Source organism: Dinoponera quadriceps, unplaced genomic scaffold (assembly GCF_001313825.1).
Source record: "Dinoponera quadriceps isolate SergipeBrazil2010 unplaced genomic scaffold, ASM131382v1 scaffold690, whole genome shotgun sequence".
In the NCBI taxonomy this organism is placed as follows: Eukaryota; Metazoa; Arthropoda; class Insecta; order Hymenoptera; family Formicidae; genus Dinoponera; species Dinoponera quadriceps.
Window position 1 is genome coordinate 673,355 of NW_014555275.1, and position 12,230 is coordinate 685,584.

The 12,230-nt window shown below is 48.8% G+C and overlaps 1 protein-coding gene across 5 annotated transcripts in view; it reads left to right on the forward strand.

Moving 5' to 3' along the window:
* Positions 1 to 12,230, forward strand: part of LOC106743733 (neurexin-1) — a 305,519-nt gene that overhangs the window by 102,842 nt on the left and 190,447 nt on the right. For all 5 annotated transcript variants that reach the window (XM_014617872.1, XM_014617873.1, XM_014617874.1 and 2 more), the window contains exon 3: positions 10,269 to 10,413. In XM_014617872.1, coding sequence (XP_014473358.1) covers positions 10,269 to 10,413 — 145 coding nt within the window. The remainder of the gene's footprint in view (positions 1 to 10,268; positions 10,414 to 12,230) is intronic.

Below are 12,230 nucleotides of genomic sequence, written 5' to 3' on the forward strand. Positions count from 1 at the left end.
GGGGGGGGGGGAAGTTTTGCACGCGTTAACGCGGAAAAACTTATAGTTTTACCTACAAAGTTCCGGTAGCTTATAATTATGCCGGCGCCGCGCCCGGCCGGGGCTTGCCGTGACGGAAACAGTATCGCCGAATTCGCCCGTCGTGAAAACGAGTCTTCCAATCTCCGTCCAATTTAAGAAAGTTCCAGCGTAGCTCCGGGCGGACACCTCACACGATTATCCCTTTGAGCCAACTTCGGCCGAAGCAGAACCGTTTAATCAAGTTGACAACTTTCGTAATCACGCCCGGTAATATGGACGAGCCGTGTACAGTGCGAGAAGTTAGACCACGCTATTGAATAACGATGCCGCAGCGAAAAAGAAGCGGGAGGGGGAGAAAGAGAAAGTAGAGAAAGAAAGAGAGAGAGAGAGAGAGAGGAAGAGAGAGGAAGATTAATCGTAATTAGAATTTTTCGGGAGGACACCACTCGCAAGAGTTCGTAGAAAATCGGTGGCCGGGCGGAAAAGTCACGCCGGAGTGAACACTCGTCGTTCTTATTCCCCTCGAAAGTATGTACACGGTGTAAACTACTTTGCGTCCGGTTATTTATACGAGGCATTTTTTAATGAAATTTTGACAATTTTTCGTTAGTGAATATTTCGAGGAATCAATAAGATTTCCCTCGCGAATTAATCTCCGGACGAGCAAACGAATGGCAAAACGTTTCCTTCGGTCGATTTCAAGTGGACTCTGCTCCATGACCGAGTTTTAATTTGAGATTTAGCTATAAACTGAACGACAAAGTCACACAGATACTATGTTGGAAATTTCACAGTCGCCGTGAATTATGATCTGCTTAGACATTTTCGCTAGGGAGAAACTGTCAGAATTATCATAAAGAACAGCGCTATGTAAATAGTGGCCTCGAAATAATTTACATCCCGTGTGTACGCATCGCGCATCGCCATCAATCATCCGATCTCTCTGTCTCTCTCTTCCCTCTCTCCGTCTTGCGATGGTCTTTGACATCGTCGCGGATCGAAAAATTTCGCGTTCGCCGAAGAAATGCCGCGGCACGTCCGAGGCGGAATGAATATTCGATGAGCTCTCGGTGAAATAATGGAGTTCGTATTTGCTCGGGAACTTTCCGCCGTTCTCTCCGAACGTCTGTGACGCTAATCGTATCGATCGTTCGCGGTAAATAAATCAGGGGTCGTCAAGGAATATTACGGCTTCGGGAAGTAAAGCGAAGAAGGGCCCGGCATCGAATACGTGGATATTTAGCTGGACGAATGACCCGGATAACGACCTTTTGTGCCGTTAAATTTCTCGTACCTTTTTTCGCTTCGGGAAGAGCCGCGCGACGTACCTCCGGACCGCCGGACTCGCGGAAAAGCAAAAACTCCGGTAGTGAAACAGCGATGGATCATCCGAGAGACGGCTCGTGTTATATTAAATTATTTCTTCGGCGCGCCGTAAAAAAGAATGAGAAACCGTCATCAGGAATATATACGATTTCATTTCGCACACGCTCCTGCATAACCGTACAACCCGACCGGCGTGCGCGACCAGCCAGCCAGCGGCAAGAGATGCTCTCAGAGCTATCATCGTTTATTCAAGATTATCGGACGTTAAGAAAATTACGCGTAACATCGCGTGAATCCCGGATTTTCGCCTTGCGTTGAAAATCGCCCGAAACGAATCGCGTTCATTGAAATTTTCAACATAACGCATAACGCGTCCCTCAATTTCGCGTTTCCCGCCGGACAAAACGGAAACGGGAAACGCGAAAATGGGCGAAAACGGATGACAGTAATATTAGTAGTAATATTAGCCGTAAATATTGATTAAACCGGGGGAGCGAGAGGGAGGGGGGGGGGCAGGAATATACGCTCTCCCTCGTATACGAGGGCCTGTAATGGGCCGCAGTAAACGTATTTAACTTCCGGCCTTCTCCAGTTATTCCTCCAGTTCTCCGACTGCCAAGGCGAGAGGGGGAGGGGCGGAGACGAAGGGGGATGACTGAAGTACTCCGCAGGCGGGGACGGTTGTTACGCGCGCAATCTCTGCAACTCGTTAAAACAATTTTCACATGCTACCGCCACCGCCGCCGCCGCCAGATCCTTCGCGTAGTTTCGCGCGGATAATGGCGTAAAAAAAAGAAGAAGGAAAAACGAGGAAAGAGAGAAAAAGAGGAGATATAGTAGTAACGGGCAGGCCGCATTACGGCGCGAGCGACCTCGTTCATTCGATGCACGGACGGTGGCGCACACGGCTTTTATCTCTTTCTTCCGGCGTGACAGTTAAAGCCAATTAATAATAACGACCGCCCCCGCGCGCGCTGTTAAACGCTCGCACAGCTGATACGCTTAATTACGTTTCGATCGGCCCCGGGGGCTCGTTATTATGACGCCGTCGTCGCCGTCGCTGCGAGACGGGAAATATAAAGAGTCACTAAGAAATCACTTTTGGCCAGCAAGAGCCGTGTAAGGTCGGCTCGAGATGTCGATTGGAGGAATCATTCGCAATCGACATCTCTGCGCAGCTTTTATTGGCCAAATATGATTTCTTAACGATTGAAGACGATCCGAGAGCTTTCACACTTAAACCACGACATGACCCGTCGAATGATTTCCGGAATCGTCCGTCCGAGAGATGCTTACTTTCGTTACGAAGCTATAATTTTAACATCATTTCTATTTTTGGCAAACTTCCTTCTTTTTGAGGAAAAATAATAACGTGTCAGAACGCTTTTTTAATATCTATATTTTACCAGTATCGGAAATATGGGCGGACACGGAAGCTTAATGCTAATTTTTGTATGTTTGATTTAATATTGTTATTACATTGTATGTTTGATTTAATATTGTTTCATTTAGAAACAAACAGCCGGTTGGGGACGGGAACGCACTTCCGAGTCAAGATGTTGGCCCTATGTCAAACCTTTAATTCTACTACACAGTGGTAGCTGAATGTAGCAAAAGATCCCGCTTCATTTCTAATAAAATAATGTACCCTCACTTTGAATCCGATGATGTTTTAAATTTCGATTTCAAAAGGTTTAAGAGAGAAAAGTTACCGAGTGTTATTATCGCCAACGTTCCTACCAGTCTCTAAGCAGGCGCGAACTATTCTTGAGAGCGTCAAAGTAGCATCGGGCCTTTGACTTTCGGATGAAGAAAACGCAAGGTGAACCGCGCAACCAGCGGTTCGCTGTCACTTCCGGCGTATTTCTCGGCTATAAAGTGCGAGGTTAATGCGCGTTCATTCGCGGAATGTAGCGGCACAGAACGATACCGTAAACAGCAATACCGGCGATGTAGCCGCACGCGCGAGTCAACTCGCTAAACTGTTCCGCTTCTATTTGGGACCGGCGAGAAGCCGTGAAAATCGGAAAGCGCTCGACAACAGTCGGATAATTGGCAAAATCTCTTCCGATCGCCGCGGGCGACTCGCATCCACCAGCCAGTCCATGTATGCACACTCGAGACCCTTTCCCGGCCGCGTCCCGACGACTGCTGGTTAAATTTCGTCGCTCCGATGGCGTCTCGAGGAAACGGGGTGCAGCGGGGGTGCGCGGGAATCGGATGGAAACTACACCCGCGTACACACGCGAGGCGGGAGGGCAGAGACGGCAAGAACGGAAGGGTAAGAGAGGGGGGGGGGGGGATATATCGTAAANTATATCGTAAACTCCGTGACAAGTCTCGGAATCGGTTTGCGAACTTTCGCCATATCCGTGTGTGTGAAGGACCGCGGGGCCCAAAGATTTACCACGTGTCCTTAATGGAAGCCGACGACAAGGCTGTCTGGGAAACAAATCCGCGAATTCGAGCGGCCGCCCGGCAGCGGTATCGAGAATCTCCGGTGAAACTCGAAGCACCGCGAGACATCGCGCGGGTTATACAGAAACGCGAGAACTTCGTGAAACACTCGGCCGACATCTCGGCGGGACGATTACAGCGCTGCGGGTGTGTGCGTGTGCTCGCGCGTGTGTGTGTGTGTCGTGTCTCCTTGGCCGCGATACGCGCTATTATAAATTCGGTATGCGCGGTGCGTCGCGCTAAATGTTCCGACGGTAGCCCGGACGGGTATGTCGATAAGACATTCCTCGATATTTCACTCGAGCCGCGACTGCATGCAATAACGCGAGCGGCGAACTTTAATATGAATTTTCCTCGGCCCCATTTTTCCCCTCCTTTTTCCCCCTTTTTCCTTGCATCCGAATCGCGCCCGGTAAGTCGGGCAAGTTTAATAGGGAGATTTAAAGTTTGAGTGGGGAGCGGACTTTTCCGATTTAGTCCAAATCAACGATTTCTGCGTCCTCGAAGTTCGCCGGCGAGGAAACCTCCTCGTATGCTTATTTAACCAAATGCAAACCTTCCGTAGATTCGTGAATCCCCCTCGCTCTCCTCCTCTTTTCATATCTCTCCTCTCTCTCTCTCTCTCTCTGTGTGTCTCGATATTCAGAGATCCGACGTAACATTATAAGTCGACCTCATTCCGGTAATCCGGCCGCTTATTCGTTCGCTCGGCACACAGTAATCAAGCAAGTAACGACCAGATTACGCAATCACCGCTCGGCGTAGCAGACGCCGTCGTATCCCGTTGCATTGACGCTGACGTGGTCGGCTATCGCGGTTGTTAATTCGATAAACTGCATCGCCGGCCTGCAGCCCCGGCTGCTGCCTCGCAAGTTCCGAATGCAACTTCGCCGAACGAGTGAGTTCTCTTTGATGCAACTTATTTCGGGGGTTAGACCGCCGCAGCGTTGCTTTGCGCCCCGGGGTCATACGCTATCTCGGATTTCGCTGGCCTCGCGGTCAAGACCAAATAGTGCAGTTGGCCCGTTGGCGCAGTTCCTCGTGTTGTGCAGGCGCGCGCCGGAGTTGCGCGAGGAGGGGCCTTTATTTATTGCCTTAGTTTCTGTCGACGGTCTGACGGGACGGTATAAGCCCTCTCTCTTCTGACTTTCTCGGAGTTCCCGGCCCCGAGTTCAACCTCCCTGGCGCATTTCGCGGTACGTTTTGCGGTCGGAAGAGTGCCGTCGCCTCGTCTGGAAGCAGCGCGGATACACACCGTCGTCGGGTTCCGCCCGCGCGAATTTAGGCGCCCGCGATTCTTCAAATTGACCAATTTTCGCGAACAGGCGACTCTGACTGCGCCCGCTCCGTTTGAGGAAGCTCGAAGTTCACGATTTCCACCCTCGAGGAGGGAATTTTCCGCGGGCGGGTCGAAAGCGCCGTCCGATCGTCCGCGGGACTTAAATCGCGTGATTTATTCGAGCACTTTCCGCCCGGGCGGGCGCGGGCGGTACAACAGGCATACTTACGCAAACTATGCCGCGCATAGTTCATAAACATCATCCCGCTTTTGTCCCCGGCCGCCGAATTCCGTCGTTGAATTAATCGCCGCCCCGACCGCCGTAAATTATCCACAACTTTGATTTGCGCGCGAACTTATCACCAGAAAAATAATTATGGTCCGTGGGAGAGCCGGAAAGTGAGAGAGAGAGAGAGAGAGAGAGACATCCGATCTGCGCGCGTGAAATTCGCGATATCAAGAAAATTATCGCCCACCTCGTTTTGGGCCAGAGAGAAATTTCAGCGACTGCATTCGCTCGAAACGCTCGTTTAATTTCCCTCAGCCGACACATACACGCGCGTGTACACGGAGCTGTTTGCAGCCGCGGCCGAAATCATGAACTTATGCTATTTTACCAACTATGGAAAGGTCAAAAACGGCCAAGTCGAGGTCATATCGAAAATGCAATTTGCCGCGGCTAGACGTCAATTAGCTTTTCTCGCAGGAAATCTCGTTAACAATCCGCTGCGCGCCACGCGGCCCGGTATGATTAATGCGGTCGACTCGTTAAGCAGGCTCGGCGGCGGCGGTAGCGGCTGTATCCGTGCGGGTTCTGTGCTCGTTACATTAAGTTAACCCCCCCCCCCCTACCTCCCCCTCTCCCACTCTTTCCTCCTCGGTCTGCGTAGAAGGAGAAAGGAGACCAGGATTAAACGCACACGGAATGTCTCGTGACTGGCGATCCTCCAATTTTTATTAACGGCACTCTTTCTCTCCCCGTCATTCCACGAGAACCACGTGTTCGTATTTTGGAGCGCGTGCGCGACACAACCGTCACGCGCCGAAATCTCCCGTTTAAAGGGAAACGGGAGGACACGATGTAAGAAAAATAAGGCGTACCACTACCGAAGATACACAATACGGTGACTTTCTTTGATCAATCAAAATTTCGTCCCGAATTGTGAAAAACAACATGACCGCTAAGAGTGATGTACATTAAGGTAGGCTTAATCATTTATTATTATTTCATTTTATATCGTATATTCTTATTAATTTACGAACCTTCGTACTGTTTTCACAAGTTTCATCGTTTAACATTGTTCGTATTTCTGTCCTATACTTTCGTCAATACGGGGAGTTTGAATTTCGCGTTAATTTTTGCGGCGAAAGTTTGATTAATTCTCCGACTATTCCACCACTATTATGCGCAATAGTATACCTTGCCTTCTTACATCATGGCGGAGGGGGGATTTCATCTCGAGCACACTTCGCCAAGACGTATTGTTCAATGCACGATGAGGTTAACCTATATATATCGCCCTTCGTCGTCTCGCGTCATCGCTAAGATTACCATTCCGTATCCTTCAATGGCTATTTGCCAAATCCAGGAATCAGTCTCGCCACGATAATAGAACGCGGCGACGCGATTGACCCCGTGACCCGCGCATCCGCATCACTCCGTCGTGAACGAATCCCTCGCGATCCCGGCTGCTGCGAAAAAATGTCCAAGTATTTTCGTCCCGCGAGAAGCCAAGAAAAAGAAGAAGAAGTAAAAGTGTGTTCGCCGTGTATTCCCATTGTCACGGTCGGAAAAACTGTTCTTCGAATATATCCATATTCGTTGTTCATTGAAAACAGTAATACGTTATACAATCGCTTATTTTTTTTGGGGGGGGGGAATAACTCGTCATCGTTATTGTTGCCGTCACTCGAAAAGTAACGAGTCGTTATGATATCCGTCAATTACTTTCATTTTGAAAACGTTATACGATTTATTACCGGACACACACACACACACACACACATACACGCATGCACACACACGTATTAATATTCAAATGGTGGTAGAACATTATTTGGCTTCTCATGGCCTTATATTCTACCTTCACCTTTCCCCGGAGCTTCTTATTTCAAGAACATAATTATCTTGTTTTCATTGCACTAAATCACCTGTGGCATCCATCACAGGCCCTCATTGATTCTCATTCTGTTTCGATTGATTTTATTCATAGAACCGATCAATCAAGTGTTGTTTTCAAGAATAAATTCGTCATCGAGTCCTTACAGAGAAGAAAGTAGTAACTCGTGACTGCAACGCGGCCAACCTCTTGCCCGTTGCTTACCCGAGGTGCGAAAGAGAGAGTGCGACGGCGAGCGATGGCGTTTACGGTCGCGCGCGTTTATTCCTCGCGGTTTCCTCGCAGATAGTAGAAATTACTGCGCATCCTTGAGAGCGCCGGCGAAAGTTCAAATATTTATATCCGACGACCAACAGGTTCGCCGCGAAGTTCGCCGCGGCCTGCTGAAGATTTCGCGTCGCCGACGTCGCATTCCCGCAGCGGGATCCCCGCGGTCGTCTTTATCAGCCAGATTTGCGGGCGCTCGGAGATAAATTCACTCGGAGATTCGACGCTTAAGGTTGAGGATGTCTCGTCTACCGACTACGTGCCCTTAACCCTTCGAGGTGCCAAGGGTGCTCTTCGACCGCTCGCGACGTCGTTTCATCCTGGCTTCCTCTTTTCGCGCCGCGGAGAACCTCGTACGGGAGTTTATCGTCGTTTCCGCGGGATATCTCTCTCGCGGTGCGCTCTCGGAGCAAATCGGAGACTCCCCGCGGTTAAAACCACCCCCGTGCGGTTTTCGGGCGGTTTTCGAGCGCGCGGATGCGTCCGATCCGGCGGCAGTCTCGAATCGAGTTGGAGCGCGACCAACGTTAAAAGAACTTTCGGAACGAGATCAACGTCCGCTTATTCCCACAAAGCGCAAAGAGCATCCATAAAAGTCGCTCTCAGTGGCCCGGCTGCCTGCCGGCCGGCCGGGCGTGAAAAAATATCGTTTCGCGAGACTTGAAACGCATCGGCGCGTGGTGCAAAGTGAGTTGCGGCGTTGCGAAAGTGCGCTGTCAAGGTAAATGAATCGTAAAAAAAAAAAAAAAAGGAAAGCAACGGGGAAAAGGGGGAAATATTCACAACGCGAGGGGTGGGAGGCGGCGAGTCGCGCGTTCGTTTATTATTCGTCACCCCCGTAGTGCGAGACGCGCGGGCGAGCTCGCGAAATAAAGATAAATGTAAATTGAGAAAACGCCGTCCCGCGAACTAGGGTAGCAACGCGTTATATTCCTTCGTTTTAAGTTTCCCCCGCCGCGTAACGTCGCGCTGAGCGAACGGTATTTCAAAAGACGCGCGCGCGTATGAATGAAACTCGTTACTTTAATATTCCTACGCGTATATTCGACATATCTCATAACGGCTTTACTCGAACTCGATATGAATCGCGCTTAAAGTTTAAACGTACTCGCCGCGCTTTGCGCGAGCGGACGTCGAACGAGAAAGGGAGAGAGAGAGAGAGAGAGAGAGAGTAAAGTGGAGTATAGAAAGAGTATTGATAGTTAAATGTCAAACACGGCCAGAGAGCGACGGAGATGCTCGCGATGGCAGTCTCAGACGCATCATCCCGTATTCTTGAATATTTAAACGACCGCGCATCTGCCGAACGTTCGAAATTCTGCAGCAAATGCCGCAGCACCAGCGGCAACGGCAGTGGCAACGGCGGCAGCAACGTGACGGTAGGAGGCGGAAAAATAAAAAAGAAAATTCACCTCTCTCGCTCGAGTTCGCGTCTCCCTTCCTCCGCCTTCTCTTCGCCGTGAGCGCTAAGCTCGGATTCACGCTAAGAAGTTATACGCTGCACTGCAGGCAGCGTATCCATGCGGGAGCTTCGCTGCATAATGCGATGCGAAATTGCAGCGCGCAATGATAGGGATACTTTGAGAGCGTTCGCAGCCGTAAGACATCTTTGCGAGATATTTTCTTCCCACTTCGTCTTCCCCTCCCTTCCTCCGTCGTCCGGTTTAATTATTATACGCGGATAGAGAGAGCCTTTCTTGCGTTACGTAGCGACGTTGTCGGAGTTTTTAATTTAGTAATGGCAGCCAGGCCTGTCCTTCTTGCGTGGTTATTTCTGTCCGACTGCGTCGCGCGTTAATTTAATTACATTTGGAATTTTACTTCGCTAAAAATTTCGCGCACGCGCGCACGCGCGCAATACGATACGAAGCACCGAAAGTACTAGTTTCTCGACCTGTGCTTATATATCTGAATACACACACACACACACACACATGCACATGCATGGGAACTTAATGCAATCTGACAGCTGTCAGATTTGATAACTGTTGGATTCGGTGTGACGCGAGTTAATTAAAAAGTTATAGGAAAGTTAATTCGTATCAAACATGTAGTTTGTTTCAATCAAATGTTTATATATGCATATATTAATTATCATAATTACAATCACATAGAGAATCGTCATAAAATAGCCAATAAATTATTTCATTTAGATGATAAACATACCCGGATATCGGGATGGGAAATTTTAATAATCGACGCAAGTACTTTAATTTGTTGGTTCATTCATACGCTCTAAAATTATTATTATTTTTCAAATAATTAAAGTTCATGTCTCTTTCATGTTAACAAATTTTGACACATCAGCCTTCTATTAATTATAAAATCAGATCACATTTTGAATATCGTGTATTTCTCTCACGAAAATTAAGCAATCTTGGCCATTCGTCGTTGGATGACCGCCGATTGGGAGACACTTGCCTTTCTTTTCAATAACAAAACGAAGTTCGACAGATCGCCGTGAATTATGACCCCCCCCCCTCCCTCAACGAGTTTATGGTGTATGGCTTCGAGGACATACGGTATTGTTATTCTCGACTCTCGACAGCGGGAGTCGCACGTTCAGACGTCGGGAGATAAACGCCGTAAGAAACGGTAATTTGCAAGCCTTCTCGTCTGAAACTCCGATTATAAATGAGAAATCCTCGCGTTCATAACACGCACCCCCATCGCTCACTCGTCTCATCGCGCCGGTTGTTGTTGTTGCGTCACACCGTTTCTGCTGAGCGTTATTTATAAGCGCTCCTGTTAATTCGCGGGCTAAGCACAGTTACCTAACGTCACGATGCCTGTTACAGAGTTTACGCAACATGATGACGAATACGACGGACGCCTGCGAGACTCGCGACCCGTGCCAGCATGGCGGCATCTGCATCTCCACGGACAGCGGGCCGATCTGTGAGTGTCGTACCGGAGATTACGAGGGCGCCTACTGCGAGAAAGGTATGTCGTTGGAGTGCATTTTGCATTATGATATAATTACAAGCGAACGCGCCCTCACGGAGAAAGGGACAGATATACAGGGTGACTACAACCAACAGGCAGTGACTATTACCACACACACACACACACACACATACGCACCTTGAGTATATCTTGGGAAAATATTTTATTAACGGCTAGATGAGAGAAGATTACGTTTGCAGAAACAAAATTTACAGCAGGTTTTTGGCGTAATGAACGTTAATGTTAATGCAATTTCTGTCAGATAAATTTTTTCCCACTCGCATATTTCGAAATTATTCGAGGCGATGTGTAATATTTATTATCTCGCCTTGTAACATGCGTATATACGTTTACGAGCTCAGCTTTTAGATTTTTATTCGTTTTAGCCGAGACGAATGCATTTCGTCCAGCTCAACACCGAGATGTATATTCGATGCAAATTTGATACACAGCCTTGGCCGAGCATACGGCACGTAATTAATGAGTGACGACGAATTAAATTGGCCGGCATAATAAATGAAAAATTTCATTAGCGATTTAAGACACTCCCTGACAAAATTATTAGAATTTATCGTGAGAATTTCTGCCTCGTCGACTAATTGCGGCATACGAGAGAGAGAGAGAGAAAGAGAGAGGGAGAGAGTTTGTCTTGATTTACCGCGATTTAATAAAGACGCTCCGTGTCTCCCTTTGGCCAAGGTTGTATTCAATTTCATCCTTGACATTTATACCGCAATTCGTTCTACGCTCGGCTTTAATATTACTTTCAACATTCCCTATATCCCGCCGTTTCATTAATTTACAATCCATATTATCCCCGTGATATTCTCCCGGTTTCCGCGTCCATTGTCCGTCCGCCTGCCCGCTCGTCCGCCTCTCCACTCGTTCGTTGGTAATTTATTAACGTCGCAGATCGCGTTCTGTTAAATTCAATATCAATCACCCGCTTGCGTAACATTCGCCGCGCAAACGGTAAAGCTCTCTTTCAAATATTCATCATTTCTTATGAATCACGCGGCAATGTGTGTCATCCGTCGTTTTTTCCCTCCTCCTTTTTTCCCCCAGCTCGCTGTTTTTCCTCTTTTTCTCATCTCATTCCGCGCGATCGACCGCGCATTTCGCCTTTTCAAAAATCCTGCATTTTATTTCCCGTTAATCTGTACGCGCGTATTCACCCGCGGGAGGGAGGGAAGAGAGGGCGGGAGGGGAAGAACGCGCGTCACCTAATGAGGCGTAATTGCCGGCAGCTGCAGAAACGAGATGACGTTTCGGAATGATTTTTCCGTCCCTTAAGCCGGTGGCAATTAGAGAAGCCGGGCCGAGTCGTCTGGGTCGTTCCAAGACATTTCGCCGATAATTACAATCAGACTTCTTCCTCGTTAATGAGGTGCGCGCACAAGGAGTCGTTAACACGAGCGCGATTCCGAAGTCGCGAAGTCGAGAGCGAAATATGCAAAAGTTGCTCGTTACACCTCGGCGTTCGTTTCGTCGGGACGACCGCTGCGACCTCGAGAGGATTTTTTCTGCCGGTCGCGCTCTGCAGTATTATCGATTCGGACCGAGGCGATCCATAAGCCGAGAAACAATAACGTTCGTGGTTGGTGCGTGGTTCTCGCAGGTGACACGGGTCTTCTTCGGGGAAATACAGAAGGCCGCGTCCCGCGTACTTAACAGCGGACGGCGAGATTACGTTTCCCCGCCTGTTGCGGATGAGCAACGGAGGATTCACTTTAATTGCGGTTTACTCCGTGCGATAAAATTCCGCGTTTCCTCACGCCTCTGCGGTGGAGGGAGCGTTTTTCGAGCGTGCGGCG